Raw genomic sequence first — 20,150 nt, forward strand, 5'->3', positions numbered from 1 at the left:
AAGTTTCGAAAGATTCTTGAAAAAGAAAAAAAAAAAAGAAATTTCGTGCGCTCGTAAGCCGATAATTTTTATACGTACATTTCATTGTAAATTTAAAATATTCAGGTAATTTCACGATATTCTACGATATTATACGATGTTATATTTATTTGGGAATATCAAGAGAGCAAAAAAAAAATTTCTTTGAATAAAATTAGATACGTTTGTGTATTGTATAATTAGATGTATAGACGTGAACTGTAAAATTTTACTTGAAAATCTCTGAAGATCGGAAGAATTTTCAATAAGTTACGTACGATGCAAGTTATTTTTTTTTATTATTATTTGTTATATAAACTATACAAGTTGGGTCCCCGTCAGCAGCAACCTCCACGTGGTGGGACCTGGTAATCGATATTACTTGCGATGTAACATATATATATATTCCGTAATTTCTGTCGCAAAAACAACGCAAGTACTATCGAGCTAATGGCTGCCTTTATTATGGCTTATAGAATATTATTTTGTTATTTAAAAAAAAAAAGAATACATGTTTCAATCACTAATATGTTTCACGTAGTACTTTTCAAATGATTAATTAATTAATAATAATAATAATAATTTTCAAAATTCGTCTCGATTCATTCCTTCCTTCGTTATATCGTATCTCCAGTGAATTTCGTTATTTTATTTTAACAATTCGAATATATTTTATTTCTTATCGAATATTTGTTTATCAATAAAAGGGATATTAATTAGAAATGGATAATAAAAATGAAGAAACTATCGTATACGTTACGATACCAAGGAAAGAAGAGCTCAGTTGCGTTAATTGTGAAATTGATTTCATTGAAGTACAAAATTCATTGGCAAAATCGAATTATCATTGGCAAACATTAAAGTGTCGGTAAGATTGATATAATCGTCATTTTTATCGTTATTGTTATAATGGATAATTCATAGAAGTGGAATATTAATTGATAAAAATTTTCACTTGAGAATCTTTCAAAATTTATGACGTAATTTCAATAAAATATCGATAATTGAGGTATCATTTTATAAAATATTTTTTTCTTTTATTTTTTCTTCTTTTTTTTTTTTTTTTTGTTTAAATTAAATCTAAATGTTTCTGACCAACGTGAATTATTGGTTTTTTCTTTTCTTTTTTTTTCTTTTTTTTGTTTTTTCTTTTAGATTAATTATACACATTCTTCCGGAAATTATTGCATCTCCTATACCGGGGACAGATAATTCGATATCTATTATTACTTCTAATGAATTTTTGGAAACTGGCAAATTGCAGAAAACTTTACGAACTTTGAACATGTTGGCAAGTGTTACATATGCGAATATTAATTGGGAAAATTAGTTTTATTTGATTAAATGATAGAAAACATTCTTTTTTTTTTTTTTTTTTTTTTTTGATTTTTAAAGTTTAAAAGCCCACAAACGGTAACGGTGGAAGGTTATATAGTTTGTCTTAATTATACGATAGAATGCAAATTAGCTCCAATGTGGAATAAAGTTGGACAATATTATATACAAGGCAAACATTTTTATACGTCTATGCAAGAAATGAATGCATTGAAACTACAGATTTCAATAAATGGTATTACAATATATTATTAAATAATTTATATATATATATATATATATATATATATATATATGTTTATATTAGATTTTATATAAAAATAGATTTACAGATGGAAACGTGTTATTTAAATTTCAACCGAGAAAACTCAAAATACCATTCATACAATTGGAAGATTTTTATTTGTTACGTTCGTCGATATTAGATTTTCTAATAGATAATAATGGTTTCATCAATTTAACAGAATTTTCTCAATCGGTATACGTATTGCCAAGGTATTTCTGGATTCTTTTGAAAATTTTATAACAAGTTTTTTTTTTTATTACAATAAATAAATATTATTCTTTTTTAGTATGAGTATGGGAAAGGTCATATCGGTAGTTAAAAAAATACCATCTAGTTGTCCATTTAAAGATTATGAACAAATGCGTAGACATTGGAAGAATATGGTATAGTTTAGTTTTTAGATTTGATTGAAATTTATTAAATCTTTTGTGCAGTTTATGTAATTATTATTTTTTTTTTTTTTTTAGTATGGTTATCGTTTACCCAAAACTCCTGAAGGAATTATATATTACAATATTAAATTTTCATCTCCTGGCGTTAATCATTTTACATATCCAAGTACATGTGTAGCTCTTAAACCATTGCAATTGTTTCCTTCCAATGATAATGAATATATAATTTCTCAATTTATAGATGATATACGTAAGACAATATCTGAAATATGTGGCAAGAAGTTACAGTTATTGTCACATAAAAAAGAAAATGTACAATTTTTTTCTTTAAATGAAGTATGCAATATTTAATTTATTCAATATTATAGTTAATTTTTTTTTTTATATATAATAGAATATATATTAGAATTTAATTAATTTTATATAGTATACATCGAATCTTCAGAATAAGCTATTATCACCAGAAGACAAAGAATTAAGTAAATTTCATTCAAATGTAAAGATCATTGAGAAAATACCAAAATCAGAGTTTTTATCAAAATATGAACATTGGTTATTAACAGATACAAATAAATCAACGTGTCAAACATTAAAGCCAATAACACATTTATCTGAAATTGAAAAAATTCATACTACTAGTATACCGATTGCTGTTAATAATAGAAAAACTTTTCTTAATGAGAATCTTAGAACAGATAAAATAAATGATAATAAAATAATAAATAGTAATTTATTAAATTATAATGAAACAGTTGGAAAATCTTCAAATCGTCTACAACATGTAAAGAGAAAATTCCAATCTTTTGAGACTAATACAGAATCAAATCATTCAATGCAACTAAATGAACATAATAATACAAAAGTAAAAGAAAAATTTTTGAATATAAGAAATGATATAAAAATGGCAAGTATATATGTATATATACATACAAATCATGTGCTTTGCAATAGATATATTTTATTCTTCTTAATAATATCTATAAATAAGTATAATAACCTTATTTACAGAATCAAGATGTAGATATAGAAATGTTGGCAAAGCTTAACCAATTAGATCAAGTAAAATCTTCTGTTCTAAGTGATTGGCTACAGAAACATTCTATTCCACATAAATTAAAAGAGAAGAAGTCTCAGTTAATATTAAAAGTAATGGAACATATAAGAAAGAAAAAAATTTGTTACTAGGATATACAAAATAATAAACACATTTTAAATACGTACAATTTCATAGATCCATGTTAAAAGTTTTGTAATATAAATGATAGTTTTTGTTTACTTTAGATTTATAAAAAAATAACAGGTAATTAAATTTCATATAAAATATCATAAAAACAAACGTGTGTATATAAAATATTTCTATGATAATATTACATTTCAATACTTTGATATATTTTTATAGCTGTTAATATAGATGTCCTTTCAGCTTCTTCCTTTATTCCAATTTCTTGTAAATCTTTGTCAGAAAGCATTAGAATAAGATCCATGTCTATCTGTGTAGAAAAGAAATATTTTTTTTTATTAGTTAAGTAACTTTAGTAATCATAAATTACTTACTTCTTCTTTAAGGAATGTAGACATATGATGACATAAACCATAATGTTTTAAAAAAACAATCATTTTAGTTTGTTGTGAATTTAGAACCATTCCTCTTGGTGGGGTTCTGTAACGTGGAGGTGTAGGTGTTTTGTCACCAGATACATTCTCATCATTAATATATGCAGGAACATTTGGTGACGATGTAGGACTAAATTCTGGTATAAATTCAAGAGTAGTATTATGATCATTTTGAACAGATGTTAGATCTAAGTCTGCTGGACGTATGGACTGTAATCTTTGAAGGAATTATTATTTATTATTATCTTTGAAGAAAAAATATTATTATTTAAAATATAATTGATTTATTATACCTTTTAAGCATTACAGTAGGTGAATGTTTTGAATCTTTTGTAGATGTAGAGATTTCTAATAATTTATTATATTCTATTTCAGTTTCTGTCATAAATGGATCCTTTTCGTCATTTTCATTAATAGTGGCTAAATTTGTACAATTTTTCACAAAATATATGTTTGGAGAAGTAGGAAATTCTGTGTTAGAGATGTCTAAGAAAGTAGGTGATATTAGACTTGATTCAGCTGATAATGTAGCTCCAGCTAACAAGTCAACATTAAGACTTTTTAAATATTTTTCTTTACAAGTACTCTCTAAAGTTTCCATTAAATTAGATTGATTATTTACATCGGTATGATATGTATCAATATTTATTAAAGGGATATTATTATTATTATTATTATTGTTATTGTTATTGTTATTGTTTTGGTTGTTATTCAAAATATCGTCTTTATTATTAAAATCCTTTAGAATTTGTACAATATATTGAGGTTTATTTTTATGCTCAGTTATAGAAACATTATCGTTTGATTCATTTTTCATTGGAATATCATTTGATCCATCATTCCAATAATCTTCTATTTCACCATAACATCTTGCCAAATTTGCTATTTCTGGTACTGTCGATTGCTTCATCATAATGTGTGTATATTCATCTATAAGATAGTTTGAATATTATTGTATTTTGTTAATTGGTATATAAAATATAGATTATATAAGAAATATATAATATATCTTACTGGCTTTAGAAACATCTAGACCCATATCGATCAAAGAAAAAAACAAATCTTTATCATTTTTCAATGCAGCTATACATAGTGGATTAATGTCATCATTCATTGCATTTATTAATGTGGATGGACAAATTTCATATATCATTTGCAACATTTCTTTACTTATTGCACAAGCCATACCAATTACTGACATTCCTATTGAATATATCAAAAATTTGTATTTACAGATATCATAATTAGTTTATACTGTAAATAGTAACATCATTTGTAATAAATTATTAATTTTTATATTCTAAAAAAGAAGCTGTGCTAGTAATGACTTACCAAGATAAGTTGAATCATTTATATTTGATTTTTGTTGTAAAAGTAATTTAACAGTATCACTATTTCTATTTCGAATAGCTTGCATCAAAGGTGTCCAACCAAATTTATTTTTTCTATTAATAACTTGACGATGTTCTTTTTTCTGTAAAATTTCTTTAATGATATTAGAGCAACCATATGCTGCGCTAACGTGTAACAAATTTTCACCATAATTATTAACAGCATTCAAAGTATACTCTGAAATATATATTTTAATGTTTTATTGTCCATTAAACAATGTAAAAAAAAAAAAAAAGAAGAAAAAAAAATACATTAACTTTACCTTGTGTACGTAACAACTTTATAACTGTTGATTCTATAGTTTTTTTTGAATCCTCTGCTTCTCTATCTTTTTCAATGATATTATTCTGGTTGCTCATTATTTTAATTCACTTAATTAATCCTTATAATGTAAATATCAAAGATAAAAATAATTTACATTTAATTTTTAACAAATGATATATGATGTCAAGTTTGTAAATATTTTCTTTTATGACCTTATAATGAATGTATGTCATAATTAAAAAGATATATTTATATAGATATATTTATATTATTTTAATTTCATCTATAACAATAAATAAGGATTTATATAATATTTTTATAATATAGATTTATAGTTTTTTTTTTAGTTTATTGAAAAATGTAACAATTTACGTGTCATTTTATTATTCTTCAAATTATTGTAGCTAATTTGAATTTTGGCGGTTCCTCGGCTCAACGTCACATCCGTAAAACTTTGTAAAGAACATGCCGGCTAGGTGGTGGCAGCACAGTATCACGCAGTGTGACGTTCGAAATGATTTCTGCCAGCGTTTGAATTTCACTTGAGGAATCTCATAGACGCTTATCTATTTAACTAAAACTCCTATGCATTCACAATGCATAATATTGTACCATAAGTTTTTAATATCGGTAGAGTGCATGATTCGAGTCGATGTGTTTGAAATAAGTCGGACTAGTGATCACTTTAATCTATTGTAACTCACGCTCGGTTGACCCTGTTTTTATACTTTCACCAACCTATTTTCATACATTCATAGCAGTAAGTGTTCCACGACGGCAATGTATTTGTAAAAAGAAGTTTTTAGATAGTTCTATGGTGTTTCCCGTTAAAACTTGTGATATTTGTTAGGTTAGCTTAAAGACGACGCTGAGGTCAAATTTGTTGGGGTGGGGGCACTAATTAAGCAAATGTGGAAGGGGGAAACGGGCAAGCATCGCTACCGTTAGCGAATGATTTTTCCGGATATTTATCATAGTTGTTCATTCTTCTCTGTCAGAAAATGTAAATTTACTTGACTCTTTGCATAATCATCTTTAAAGTATAATGTTTTAAGCTTAGTAAGCCCTATTTTACAACAATATGGAGATAGTGGACTACTTACTAACATAAAAGAATCTTTTAAATGTATTTAGGAGTTAATATCATAATGTGCCATGCTCACATGTTCTTATTTTGAATCACAGAATGGGGAGCAGCAGTCAGTTGTATAGTCTCTCGTGGGGAGAATTTAGCTCATCTTTGGCTTCTGCTGTACAGTTACTTAGAGGACATGGAGATTTAGTGGATGTAACATTAGCAGCAGGAGGGCGTAGCTTTCCTGCACACAAGATCGTGCTCTCGGCGGCAAGTCCCTTTTTGCTGGATTTACTGAAGGTTGCATCGATATTTTTTCTAAATTATAACATTTGATATTGGACATCTAATCAAAGATTTGAATTTTATATTTGTAACTAATAATGTAATTTCTTTTTGATACAGAGTACACCTTGCCAACATCCAGTAGTTATGCTAGCAGGTATCGGAGCAGATGATTTAGAATCATTATTGGAGTTTGTTTATCGAGGTGAAGTCAGCGTTGAACCATCTCAATTACCATCTCTTCTTCAAGCTGCTCATTGTTTGTGTATTCATGGTTTAACACCTCCAACAATATTAACAGAAGTAGGTTCCTACATATGTATTACTTTATACTTCATGTGATTTGAAATCTTTTTTATAGATAGATGTTTAATCCTTGGTATCTCATAAAATTAGAATTAAAATGAAATTAATTATATGTATTAGAGCGGCGAAGAAGTACCCCCATCTGCAATACCTGCGGCTAATGAAGGTTTATCAAGAGAAACTCTTAGTTCTTACTTCCCTTTAAAGAGAAGGAAAAAGAGAAGAAAGTCCTCCTCATCTTCAGGAAAATGGGCACGCGGAAACATGACTAATGACAGTGAAAACAGGCATTTAAATACACACGCAGATGATCATGGAACAACAGATTATGATCCAAAGGATATCGATGCTCATCATGGAGATGACACAGGTGAGATAAAATTTCTTGTGCCTGTACCAGTCGCTTTATTTGTTGCACTAAATAATTGAAATATGATATCATAAAAAATTGTACAGTTAGTTATAAATTTGTTACTACGGAAAATTAAGTTGAAAATGGAGAAGTCAATACATTCTCATATTAAATCCATTAAAATTTCCTAGCCTTAACGTTTTTATTATGCGGGTGAAGATATTCCAATAGCAACAGCAAAATAATTAATTTGTGTTTTGTGTCCGATATATTAATTTATCTAGCATTATCTGTGAGATGTATGAAATCTCTTTAGGTTATCCTTTTTATTAATACGGACACAAGCACAACCATCGGTTGGGTTGAACTGCATTTTTAATTGGTAATGCCATATGTTATAATATCTAAGACAGAAATTTCAGATACGAAGGTCAGTTCAGCCCTGCATGGTAACATTGTGTTTGTGTCTGTTAGCAGCAAGCGATCAGTTGGGATATACGAATCATCAGGGTAGCCATTCACCTCCTTCCAAAGAGGCAAAACCAGTAACTACAGAAAATTCTCAAGCAGGAGCTCATCAGGAACATACGTCAGATAGTGAACAACACTTACAGACACTGACGCCGATACAACCATATTCACCACTGCATATACCTCAGTTTCCTGGTTCAATGAACATGGGCTACCCACAAGGAGTACCGCTCCCACTCACCCAGGGATCGGCAGCTGGAACACCTACGTGTGCTCTATCAGGAAGTTTAAAAGTTCGTGGTGCTTCAGATTGTCCAGGCATTTGTCCACTTTGTGGTGCTACGTTACGTCAAGCAAGAAATTTGCGCAGGCATCTTTTATCGTCTTGCAAGTGTCGATTTAGTAGTCATCCCTTACAAGGTTCATTGTCCGATTCAATGATGATTGAAGTTAAACCAGAAGTCGAGGTAACGGAATACAGTGAGCAATCAGCCAATCATGGGACTGACAGTGGAAATAGTGAACGAATAATTTGTAAACCCAGTCCACTTCCTTCGCCCGTCTCGCGCGAATCAAATGTTGTCTCTCCCCGCAGCAACGCACCATCGCCAACTATAGCCAGATGAAAATATCGGAAAAAGTTGAAAGACAGGACTTAGCACTAGTGGTGTTATTGCTCGAATCAGTTCAACTAACTGCTTCATTTGAAAGAACATCACGCGTTTCGATTAATTTTTTTCCCACCTAATAAGCCGACGAAGTCTTGATTTTCTCATTTATTTAGCAGCTCGTTCACGTACTTATTCAATATAAGTTTTATATTTTATACAACTTTATAATAATATAATTAATAATACATTGCGATTTCTTTAAATCATCCAATGACAAGAGATTATTATAATGTTTATGTTATGTTTATATATATATTTCTCGTATTCATTTCTTCTTTTCAGTTATATGTTCCTTTGGATAAACCTAAATTATGTTATGCGCGGCCTGAGATATTTATAATTCATTTCATCTCATATAGAATCTTCCACGATAGTAAGTAAGAGCAGTATCCTAGGGTTAATGGGAGTAGCAGTCGGTAAAATTTGTAGTCATAGTGCAAGGGATGGGGTATGTATAGTAAAATGTGCTCCGAATTTTTAACATCTTAAAAATACATAATTCATTTTCACAAAACTTGCATATAAATATATATATATATATATATATATATATATATATATATATATATATATATGTAAATGTATATATATATATATATAATATATATATACACATATATATATATGCATACATACATACATACATACATACATACATACATACATACATACATACATACATACATACATACATACATATATGTATATTTCCTTTTTGTATAAAGTTATTCAATTATTTTCTCATATTCATTTCATATCATAATTCATTTATCAAAATACTTTCCTTTTATAAATAAATATTTTAATGTTAATATCATACAGAAGAGAGAAGAATTCAATCGTATAATAAGAATCTTGATCCATCAATAGTCATATCATAAGTAAGAAGTTTAACATCATTGAAAAAATTTGCACATTCCTTAGCGTTTTATAATTACAGGAATTGTATGCAGAGACTATTGAAGGGTCCTAATATAGATAGAGATTTTCTTATACATATACTCTATAAATTATTATAAGCGGTAACACATCGTATAGTTAATTTTTCCTGCGTTTGTAAATAAAGAACATATATGTGATATCATTTTTTAATAACAATATAGATATTACGAAAGGAGAATGTGTTACGTTATGTATTTTGTAATTAATAATATTGCGCTGTGCAAATGTATTAATGCACAATGCACATCCTTGCAATTCGTTTTGGTATTATTAAGTTGTACCGATGACATTTATTTTAGAATTTAGTCAAAGGCTATATATATATATATGAATTTACATAATACAAGATATTTTAATAACAGCAAAAAAAATTGTGTGTGTGTGTGCGTGCGTGCGCGCGCGCGCGCGCGCGTGTGTGTATGGGTCGCACTGCTTTATTCTTATATCTCTCTCTCTCTTTCTCTCGCTCTCTCTCTCTCTCTCTCTCTATATATATATATATATATATAAATGTATATATATCGTTGGATATATATATACCTTATGTATAAGAAATAGGTAATATCATTTGTATTATGATATTTCTATGTATATAAGATACACTCTTCATGGAATTAATTTTAGGAGATGGACAATCCAAAACACGGAACATGTCGGATCAACCGATATCTTGTCCATTATGTGGTGCGATGTTACGTCAATCGAGGAACTTGAGAAGACATTTGGAACTTCTTCACTTTGGACTTGGGAATGGTAGCAAAGCTGGCCTACACGTGAGACATCGAAGGAACGACAGAGGTGGAAATTATTTTAGACCATCATTGCCATGCATTCGTACACCACACGCACCAAGAACGGATTCTCATCATCCAAGAGCTAATGAACACTCGGACTTCCCAACGATGACACCATTATCAGTACCTTCTACGGTGAGCTCCGGTACGTCGAGTATATAATGTATTTATCCCAGTTGAGAGATTATTAACGACGAGATCATTCATCGTATTGACGATCGATTTGAAAGTAAGACGAAAAAATTTAAGAGTGGCGGGGATGGGTGGCTTGGGGGGGGGAGAAAAAAGGGAAAACGAATACGACAAATATTTTTTTCTTTTCTTTTCTTCCTTTTCTTCTTTTTTTTTTCTTTTTTTTTTCCCCAAACAAATCTAGGCAATCTCATGGGACCGGGTTCAAGTGTATTAGGATCGGCTGAACAAAATGCACATTCCTTATCTACGGTTTCGGCTACTTCCTGCGGTGTTTCCATGGGACCAGCCAACAATGGGATTTATACGTCAGATACTAGTGCCAGTATGCTGGGCTGTTTACTACCGTCTTTGCCTTCACTGCCCTCTCTTTCATCTCCTCATGATGTTTTCCGACATGGTGAAATGTTACGAGCATATCATGATCCTACGAGACAACATGCTAGACATTTGCAACGCACCGACGTTACCTAATTTTTAGGTTTTAGCGTTAAGGGACACACTTGCGTTTTAACCTATATATAATTTTATTACTTTTTCGAGCATTATTTTATTATCGATTTAACTTTATTTGATATATCATATTCTTCTCTCTTTTCTTTTTTTAATTTTTTTAATTTTTTTAATTTTTATTGACGCAATTAATTAATAATCTTTTCCTCTCTCTCTTTCTTTCTCTCTCTCTCTCTCTCTCTCTCTCTCTATCTTTTTTGCAAAACTAGGTGGGAAAAGTGCTTTTTTTATATTTATCGTAATATTTGCAAATTTAGTTGATATTTTTTCTTTTTCTATTACTTTCGGTTTTTTTTTTTTTATTTCTTTTTTATTTTTTTTTACAAGATCTAAGAATTAATTAATTGATTAATTAATTATGCTTCTCTCGTAATTGTGTATCTCGTAAAAGAGGCAATTTTTTTTTCTTTTTTTTTTCTTTTTTATTTCTTTTTTTTTTTTCAATCTTTTTCTTTGATTTTCTTTTTAATGGGATATAGGATATAACTATTTACTCTGTGCAGATTTGTCGTACGATAGAAAAAATTAGATTTATGATTTTATTCATTATACATATATATATATAAACAATTATATTTGATATATTACATATATATATATATTTATATATATATACATATATACATATATATATATATATTATATATATATATATATGTATGTACAAGGGAGCCTGATAGTTGGAATCTACGGCTATATCGTTTCTTTTATACACGTTGTACATAAATATTGTACAAAGTGATACAAAAAAAAAAACAAACAGCGAGGTAAAACACAACATGGATCATAATGTTACCATTTTATTATATAAACGTACATACACAAGCAGTCAAGTAAAATAGAATGCTTCGAAAAACGATATATATATATATATATATCGTATATATACATATATATATACATATATATATATATGTACATATATATATATATATATAACATAAAAAGTGAATTTCATTTTGACCAGATTGTATTATTCAGTATATCAATTTTATGATGATTGTATAAAAATTCTTTTTAAAAAAGATAACATCGAATGAATGAATTGAATGAACTAACAAATTATATCCAAGGTTATAGATATATTTGTGAATCCTTTGTATTTTTTTCTTTTTTTTTTCCTTTCTTTTTTTTTTTTTTCTGAAAAAGAAAAAGAAATATACTAAACGATTGTATGTGGCAGTGATCCCTTTTCGAAAAGTTTTCTCTTTATATAATCGATATTAATCGAGAAAATTTTTTCGAAGGGAAAATTTAAACGACTAAATTCATTTCCTCTTGTTGTTCAGTATGACCGAGTAAAAATGGCCAATTCCTGTTCGATATCCTTTCAAGTTCACCACGTAAAAGCCTTAATAGATCGTCGATGCATTTGACCTCGTGTATATCCTGTCTCAATTTCGTTGCGTCCGACGATAAATCAAGCAACTTCTCTTCCTCGTACTAAGTAATGAGAATATTAAAGGATCATTGATTAAAAGAATGAATGAATGAAAGAAAGAAAGAAAGAAAGAAAGAAAGAAAGAAAGAAAGAAAAACAAAAAGGATAATTACGATTATCATACCTCAAAGTCCTTTCTAAGTTCACAAATATCCTTGAAGATATCCTTACTCGCATCCTGAAGTTTCTCGACACGTTTTCGAAGATAATGGACAGATTTCTCTGGTTCTCCAAGTACAGGTGGTACATTTCCATCGGTCTCGATGGTAAGTGCCAATCTTGTTAAATGATCGTGAGAAGAGCTTTTGTCGCAGAAACGATCGTCGTCCAAAAGGATCCGAGCCCTTTCTGGATTACTTTCGAGTTCCTGCAGGATCGATACAACTTCGTTTATCGCTGTAGATCGTACCTGAAAGAGATAAGTAACAAAAAAAAAAAGAAAAAAAGAACAATAATTATTTTCACATACATTTAAATTTATTTAATATATTAATATCGATTTTTCGAAATAGTCACGAAATTATTATTACTATTATTATTTATTATTATTATTATTATTATTATTATTTGTTTCTTTCTTTTCTCTACGTACTTCTTTTTATTTATTTATATTTTTCTTCTTTTTCCAGAGGATCGTATCATTCTCGATAAAAATAGAGAACGTACCTGGACAAAGTCACTGGCACAATCACCGCTGGATGTCAGAGCGAGTTCGTCACAGAGATAAAGTGGATTCATTTGTGTCTCACTTTGTGTTTCGGAACTCCAATCGTTACTTTGAATACCAGAAGTATCTTCGACAGATGATCGACGCGTTGGTTGTTGTTTCTTTAAATCGTCCCAGGTAATACTTAGCCCTTCGTAACTCGATCTATTGCTATTGATCGTATCCGTTATCGAACATTTCGAAGCTTCGGTCGATTGCATCCTCTTGAGCACGGCGTCATCCCGAAGGATGTCCGTCGTATTAACATCGACGTTAGATTTATTTTTCATATTTATTTGAATTTCTTCATTATCCTCGAATGACTCGAGCAATGCTCTTAAACGTGAATCACCTAAAATAATAAAATTCATTTTTGTTTAAAAAGATCTTTTGTCAAATTCAATCGTTTATATAAGAAGATAGATTTATGTATAAATAATTTATTAAAAAGGATATATATATATATATGTGACTATAATCATAAAAGCGGTCTAAGTCATATAATTCTTGTTTCGAGATATTTATAGGATTACATTTGAATAAATTAAAAAGTATTTTTATATTATATAACATTTCAATTTCAAATTTTTATTAATTTTGTATTAATGAAAAATTTCTTTTATGAATTGTGAAATTTTACGTCTCTCAATCTCATACGAAAGTATTATTTTATAAAGTATGAATTGACTTTAGAACGCTTCCCATAATTATGGGTACATATACCTTTATATATATATATATATATATATTTTTTTTTTTTTTTTGTATGAAGAGAAAACAATATAGATGATTGATTAAATCTGACATAAAACCAATGTCAGGATGTATCGTTTTATTCGAAGAGTCATTCGTGAGAGATAAAAATAGATTTCAACGTGTGTCAGAGAGAAAGAGGAAGAGAAAGAGAGGGAGAGAAAGAGAAAGAGAGAGAGAGAGTCTACGCCGAGTATCGGTAAAATGGTTGAAGTTTTATTGGGGTCAAGAGTCACGTTCAGAAATCGCGCGTCCTAGTTTATACGTTTATCTCTTCGTCCTGAAGAACGAATTATATATATATATATATATTTTTTTTTTCTATCTTTTTATATATTTAAAATTAATTCCTCTAATGAGAATTTCGTATATATTTTTAATAATAGTTTTTTTTCTCTTCTTTCTCTTTCTCTCCCTTTTCTCCTCTCCCCTTCCCGTTTCTTTTCTATCTTTTTTTATTTTTTTTCTTTTTCTTTTTTTCTTTTTTGTAGATTTTCAACTACCGGAGAAGGAAGTGCTTCTTTTTTTTTTTTTTTTTTTTTTTATGTAAATGATAACGAAGAACGGATAAGTACCAATTTGTTTCGAATCGATGAGATAATTCAATCGTCTTTTGGTTAGCCTTGTTTTACGTGCATTTTCATTTTCAGAAGTGAACCGAGATATCGAGAGAAATCGCGGGGACGGAATTAAAATCCGATATTCCTCGCATCTCACCAATCTTTCTGGAGTATAACACATGGCTTGTGATTGTTGAATTATCGGTTCACCGCCTGCTAATTCATCGTGGAAATCATTATCCTTTGTTGGGTTTATTGTTGTCATTGCTGCTCCTGCTGTCGTTGCTGCTGTTCTTGCTGCTGTCGTCGTCGTCGTCATCGTCGTCGTCATCATCGTCGTTCTTGTTGTTGTTATACCCTATGAGAAAAAAGAGAAAAAACGATTTTTCCAAAAGAAAATTATTATTAACGATTATAATTAAAACTATTAAGGTTTCGAAACGAACCGGATTATTAATGCGAGCATCGTTTTCAATAAAATCGATGCCCAATTCCTTAGGACGAGTTAAATTGGAGAGTTCTATTTTTTCAGAGGTTTCATCCTCTTCAGAATTTTTCGAATAATCAGATGCGAAGGTGTAAGCGTCGGCCTCGTCAGAATCAATACAGGATAACATAGAAGTTGACGAGTTCGAGGAACGACAATCCTTACTCACGTTTATTGCCATGGAAGAATTATATTCAACGTCACCAACGAACCAACCAAATTCATCTTCCTCGTTTGATAGTGATCGATCGATCCTAGCAGTTCCACCACCGGCTAATCTTCCATTTAGATAGAACATCATTAACGATGATGCCGATCGCAAACTGTTAAAACAATTTATAGATTGATTATTAATCACTATCTTCTTGATCACTATCTTTTCTTAGTTCCGCTGTTGCATTAATTCTAAATATATTTTAATGTATTCTATTTCTCTCTTTTTTCCCTTTTTTCCTCCCTTTTTTTTCCTTTTTTTTTTTTTTTTTGATCGGAATTAAGGTTATTAACGTTGTTAATCAATTTTAATCGTACTCATTATGTATATATTTATGTACCTAATTTCTTCAACGTGAGTTTTATCGGAACCGACACTACGCGTAAACGAGGAGAAGAAGATACAAAGTGATTTTGTTGAAAGTTAATATAAACGTCATTTGACGTAACGCAGACACACACTTTTTTGAAAGTTTCGAAGAACGGGAAAAACGGTAAGACGTTTCGCGACGAAAACGTTAAAACGGTCAAACTGGATACGTGGAAAGTTGGCTTGGTCAATGCGAGCGGATTTAAAACACTTGTACCGCTTCTGCGGCGACATCGAACAGTCGTGAGTCTTAAAGAAAAATCGTACGGCTATGTTGGCAAAGCCATTTTTGTCTTCTTTTGTTTTTTTTCTTCTTTTTTTTTTTTTCTTTTTTCTTTTTAACAATCCTCTCTAAAAGTCACCAAGAAACGCTCGATTTTTCTCAATCGTATTTACGTACGCTCGTATATTCGATTAAACATTTAACATTATCGACGTTCATTTTTAATTTTTTTTTTTTTACTTTTTTAAAAAAATATTTTATCGTTCGTTTTATTCATTCGTTCGTTCGTTCGTTCGTTCGTTCGTTCGTTTATTTATTTATTTATTTATTTGTTTGTTTATTTATTTATTTATTTATTTGTTTGTCCATTTCTTTTTTCTTTCATTTATATCGTTTATATCGACACTTCGAAGCTAAACGCGTCGTCGATCTTGTCGTCATCGTCATCGTCGTCAAACTGGCAAAGCGTTAGCCACTTTTATTATACACGACCATTGCTTGTCGTCATAGTGATGCTAATTTCATTAACCCACCGATTCTCTCCCTCGTTGCTTCCCGTTTAGAAATCCGATCTCTCTCTCTCTCTCATACACACTCTCTCTCCTCTCTTTCCTACCTTTGAAATATTCCGGATCAAGCTAACCAGCTGGCCGTTGATTTATAAGTTCACCGTCGATCAACGAACTCTCGAATTTCTTAAATTGAAAGAAGAGAAGAAGAAGACAAAAAAAAAGCAAGTAAAGAATCAAAGAAAAAAAAAAAAAAAGAGAAAGAAGAGATACACCGAAGATTCATTCAAAAGTGAAAGAGAAAGACACACACAAGAAGACAGAAGAACGATACTTTCGAAGTACTTTTAAATACTGTACGATTCTGTAAAGTATCTCTCTTTACTTTTTCCTTTTTCTTTTTTTTTTCTCTCTCTCTCCTTCTTCCTCCCTTCTTTCCCCTCTTTACTCTTTTCTTTTCCAATCACCAAAATAATTATTTTCTTTAGGATAAGATCAATTGGAAAATACAATTAATATTGATTCAATAACAATCAAGCATTTGTTGTTATTCCAACGAAGACCTCGAAAACAATAACAATAACAAAGTCCATTGCGTATTATATATATATATATATATATATATATATATCAATTTCTATAGTTTTCTCTTGTGTTGCATTCGAGACACATGATTGTCTGCCTTAGCGATAAACTCTATGACCCGTTCCCTCTGTCCCTCCGTTCCCCATGTCTCCTCTTTCCTCCCTGTGTCCTCCCCCTCTTCCCCCTTATCTCATACCGAGTGATAAATCTCGCTGACTCAAAGCCGGATCGACTAGATCCTCCACGTTTGGCAGACACGGTATTTATTTCGCAGTAGCAGCCTCTCGCTACGTTCGAAGTCAATGAGAGCAAACAATATCCTCTCTCGCTGTATATCTGATATATATAATATATATATATATGTGTGTGTATATATATATATATATGTATATTGTATAATCTAGCGTGTTGTAAGTGGTTGGGTTAGCAACGATGTATCAACTTTTGCTTGCTGCTTCTCCCTTTTTTTTCTCTCTCTTTTCTCTCACCCCCTCGCTACGTTTCGCCTCCCTTCTCGTTCTCTTTCACTTTTATCCTTTTGTCAAGAGAAAGACACGATATTATATTTGGTAGATCTATTTTAAATAGTCGCTACGTCGTTCGTCTTATTTATTTCCGGACGCTTCGAACGTCATTTTTATATCGTTTAACATATACGTTCGAATCGATCAGTCAACGACGTCTGTATTGTTTCGTAAGTGTTTTTTCTCGATTTATTTATCGATCGGATCAGCGCGATAACGGAGGATCGATTTAGATTATCGATTAGAAAGTATGGAGAGTTTTTAAAAAGGAATTTAAAAATTAAAATCGTACATAAGTACGACATATACGTACGTTCGCTTATACGAAGGTTGAACTTTGACCTCCTCCTCCTCCTCCTCTTCCTCCTTATAGCACGAACGATCTTCCGTTTAAGGCTGTTTAAACAAGTAAGAGAAAGAGAGATAGATAGATAGATAGAGATAGAGAGAAAGAGGAAGAGATAGAAAGAGAGAGAGAGAGAGATTAGAGATAGAAAGAGAAAGAGAGAAAGAGAGAAAGAGAGAGAGGAAACGATTTATTCACTCGGCATGTCCGAGGGAGCCTCGTTATCTCTCTTCTTACACGTACCGTCGCGAAATTTCCGTTTAAACCGACAAAGACTAATTTTATCGAGGAACGATTAGCAAAGACCTAAGCTATCGTAACTTGGTCCGCCTACTCTAACTACTCTACTAACTTCACATATCGTTCGTTCTTCGTTCGTCGTAAAAAGATCCCTCATGATTCAGACTCGACTTGATTGTCGATATGAATCGTCACGTGATCACTCCCAGACTAATACCTACCGATATACTTACTTATTTCCTTTTTTCACGTTGACACGCATTTCTTTCCTTCTCTCTCTCCCTCCCTCTCTCTCTCTCTCTCTCTCTCTCTCTCTCTCTTTTCTTTCCATTTTTCTTTTTTTTTCGCCTTAATTCCTCAATTCTTTACTGCATTTTATTTTCGCAAGCATTTATTCTTTTCTTTTCTTTTTTTTTCTTTTTCTCTTTCCTTCTCTTTTTTCATTTTAATCAGGCTCTCGTAATGCTTTCGTAATACGATACTTTTTGCTGTTTGTTGTTCTTTCAATTGCGTCACGTGTGTTCGATCGATCTTTAATTCATCGAAATAATTAACTACTAGCAATCGTTACGTTACGATATTCGCTAATAAGTGAATTTACGTTCAAAATGACAATGAATTTGAGGAATCGTATTCAAGGATTTCAATGTACGACGAGATATAAATTTATATTATATAAATTTAATTTAATATCTAATCTGAAAGATATATCATTTTTGTTTAAATATTTGATATTATATATGATCGAATTTGGACGGTGTATATATATATATATATATATATATATATATATATATATTTTATTGTTGTTTTGTAATCGATTTTTTTTGTTTTTTTTTTTTTTTTTAATGTAAGTCAACAAAAACATTTTCTAACGCCTAAATTTGTTAGCAAATGACGATGGTAAACGTGCGCCAGTGTTTTTAATTGATATTCGACCTAAATAAAAATGTATGGAAAGTAAGAATGTGATCTGTGTACTTTGAATCGTTAGTAAGTATGTTAATTAACTATAATGAAATTAATTCAATGATCCTTTTTGTTAATCCGTATTCGATTATTACAGATAAACAATTGTGGCGGGAAATACAAGATTAGCCTCTAGAGCGCCATCAAGCGGATTTCCGCGAGTCGTTTGATAAACGTTATAATAGTTGTATCGGATTTTGCTGTTTTTCTAATAGTCAGCCTGTGGTCTAGGGGTACGATTCACCACCGTCTATCCAGAACATGGATTCTGTCGGGTATTCGAGACTACATGCTGATTTTCATTTTTTCCGAGAGATTTTTTCGGTCAAAGGTCAGCAGTTTCGGTTCTAACGCATACAGATCAAGGGGACGAATTTTAGGAACCCTCTTAATAGGAATATTCATGAATATGACGTAGAACGGCCTTGATCACTGATAAAAAATGTGCAACGAATCGATGATAACGTTATCATCGTTGCCGCGTTGCTTGATTGCGTCGACGACACTCGTATACGTCGAGTGCAGGTGTTACGAATGTGTTTTCGTGTATATTCGAATGCATTCGAATGCTATACAATCTATATACGATGTTTCTAATCTCCTTCTGTTTTTTCTCCCTCTCCCTCTTTCTCTCTCTCTCTCTCTCTCTCTCTCCCTCTATCTTTTTCTTTCTCTTTATTTCTATCTTTTTCACTCCTCATTCATTCTTGAGAGTTTCAACAAGAAGAGAGAGAAAAAGAGAGAGAGAGAATGGGGGGATTAAATTTAAAATTCATATCTCCGTGGCGTAGCCTATATTATTTTTTTTTTTTTTTTTTTTTTTTTTTTTTTTTTTCCATCAACCTAGCAGGCTCGTGTCTATGTACATGAACTTCTCTTTTTTCCACCTAAGCGCTTTCGTACAATTTTCAAGTGTTTTCAATTCATGAGAGATCATCCGAAGATATATAATAATTTAGATAAAAATGAATTTAAAGATACTTGGAATAACTCGGATCGTTTCATTTTCTTCTTCTTCTTCTTCTTCTATTTCTACTTCTTTTTTTTTTTTTTCTTTTCTTTTTGCCTTGGACCAGGATTTAGATCAAAGAGACATCTCGTTACTTGACCTTGGTTTATCGAGAGATTACGTCAGTTACGATAAGACCAGCTATTAAACTCGTTTACTTGAGAGAAACCGCAGAGTGTTTCGTTTCGCAATGACCATGGAATGTTACGTAAAGATACCGGATAAAAAGGTTTCCTCGTTTGGAAAAAAAAGAAAAAAAAAAGAGAGAGAGAGGGTAGAGAATAAAGATACGATAAAAACTCCTTCAGCTTTT

At 30.7% G+C, this 20,150-nt stretch overlaps 3 protein-coding genes across 11 annotated transcripts; 1 reads left to right on the forward strand and 2 right to left on the reverse strand.

Moving 5' to 3' along the window:
- Positions 1–353: 353 nt before the first annotated feature.
- LOC124428524 (uncharacterized protein C18orf63-like) lies at positions 354–11,839 on the forward strand. Of its 7 annotated transcripts, XM_046972668.1 has the most exons (9): positions 354–886; positions 1,174–1,309; positions 1,414–1,588; positions 1,686–1,848; positions 1,926–2,022; positions 2,107–2,197; positions 2,273–2,367; positions 2,459–2,935; positions 3,040–3,647. In XM_046972668.1, the coding sequence occupies exons 1-9, from the start codon at positions 741–743 to the stop codon at positions 3,214–3,216; spliced, it is 1,557 nt and encodes a 518-aa protein (XP_046828624.1). In that variant the 5' UTR covers positions 354–740; the 3' UTR covers positions 3,217–3,647. The 7 variants fall into 7 exon arrangements, with proteins under 7 accessions (XP_046828624.1, XP_046828623.1, XP_046828630.1 ...); XM_046972667.1 differs by having other exon boundaries at positions 2,107–2,367; XM_046972669.1 differs by lacking the exon at positions 1,174–1,309 and having other exon boundaries at positions 776–886; positions 1,475–1,588; positions 2,107–2,367.
- Positions 3,384–5,429, reverse strand: LOC124428525 (integrator complex subunit 1 homolog). Its single transcript, XM_046972675.1, has 6 exons — positions 5,300–5,429; positions 4,978–5,214; positions 4,660–4,848; positions 3,939–4,575; positions 3,586–3,862; positions 3,384–3,521 (listed from the first exon to the last, which is right to left on the reverse strand). Exons 1-6 carry the CDS (start codon positions 5,394–5,396, stop codon positions 3,399–3,401), a joined length of 1,560 nt encoding a protein of 519 aa, XP_046828631.1. The 5' UTR covers positions 5,397–5,429; the 3' UTR covers positions 3,384–3,398.
- Positions 11,840–11,987: 148 nt separating the features above from the next.
- On the reverse strand, positions 11,988–18,103 carry LOC124428526. Of its 3 annotated transcripts, XM_046972676.1 has the most exons (7): positions 17,863–18,103; positions 17,587–17,669; positions 14,809–15,172; positions 14,378–14,720; positions 13,010–13,401; positions 12,468–12,752; positions 11,988–12,345 (listed from the first exon to the last, which is right to left on the reverse strand). In XM_046972676.1, exons 3-7 carry the CDS (start codon positions 15,148–15,150, stop codon positions 12,157–12,159), a joined length of 1,551 nt encoding a protein of 516 aa, XP_046828632.1. In that variant the 5' UTR covers positions 15,151–15,172; positions 17,587–17,669; positions 17,863–18,103; the 3' UTR covers positions 11,988–12,156. The 3 variants fall into 3 exon arrangements, with proteins under 3 accessions (XP_046828632.1, XP_046828634.1, XP_046828633.1); XM_046972678.1 differs by lacking the exons at positions 17,587–17,669; positions 17,863–18,103 and adding an exon at positions 16,272–16,770; XM_046972677.1 differs by lacking the exons at positions 17,587–17,669; positions 17,863–18,103 and adding an exon at positions 15,404–16,250.
- Positions 18,104–20,150: the final 2,047 nt, after the last annotated feature.

Source organism: Vespa crabro, chromosome 13, assembly GCF_910589235.1.
Source record: "Vespa crabro chromosome 13, iyVesCrab1.2, whole genome shotgun sequence".
NCBI lineage: Eukaryota > Metazoa > Arthropoda > Insecta > Hymenoptera > Vespidae > Vespa > Vespa crabro.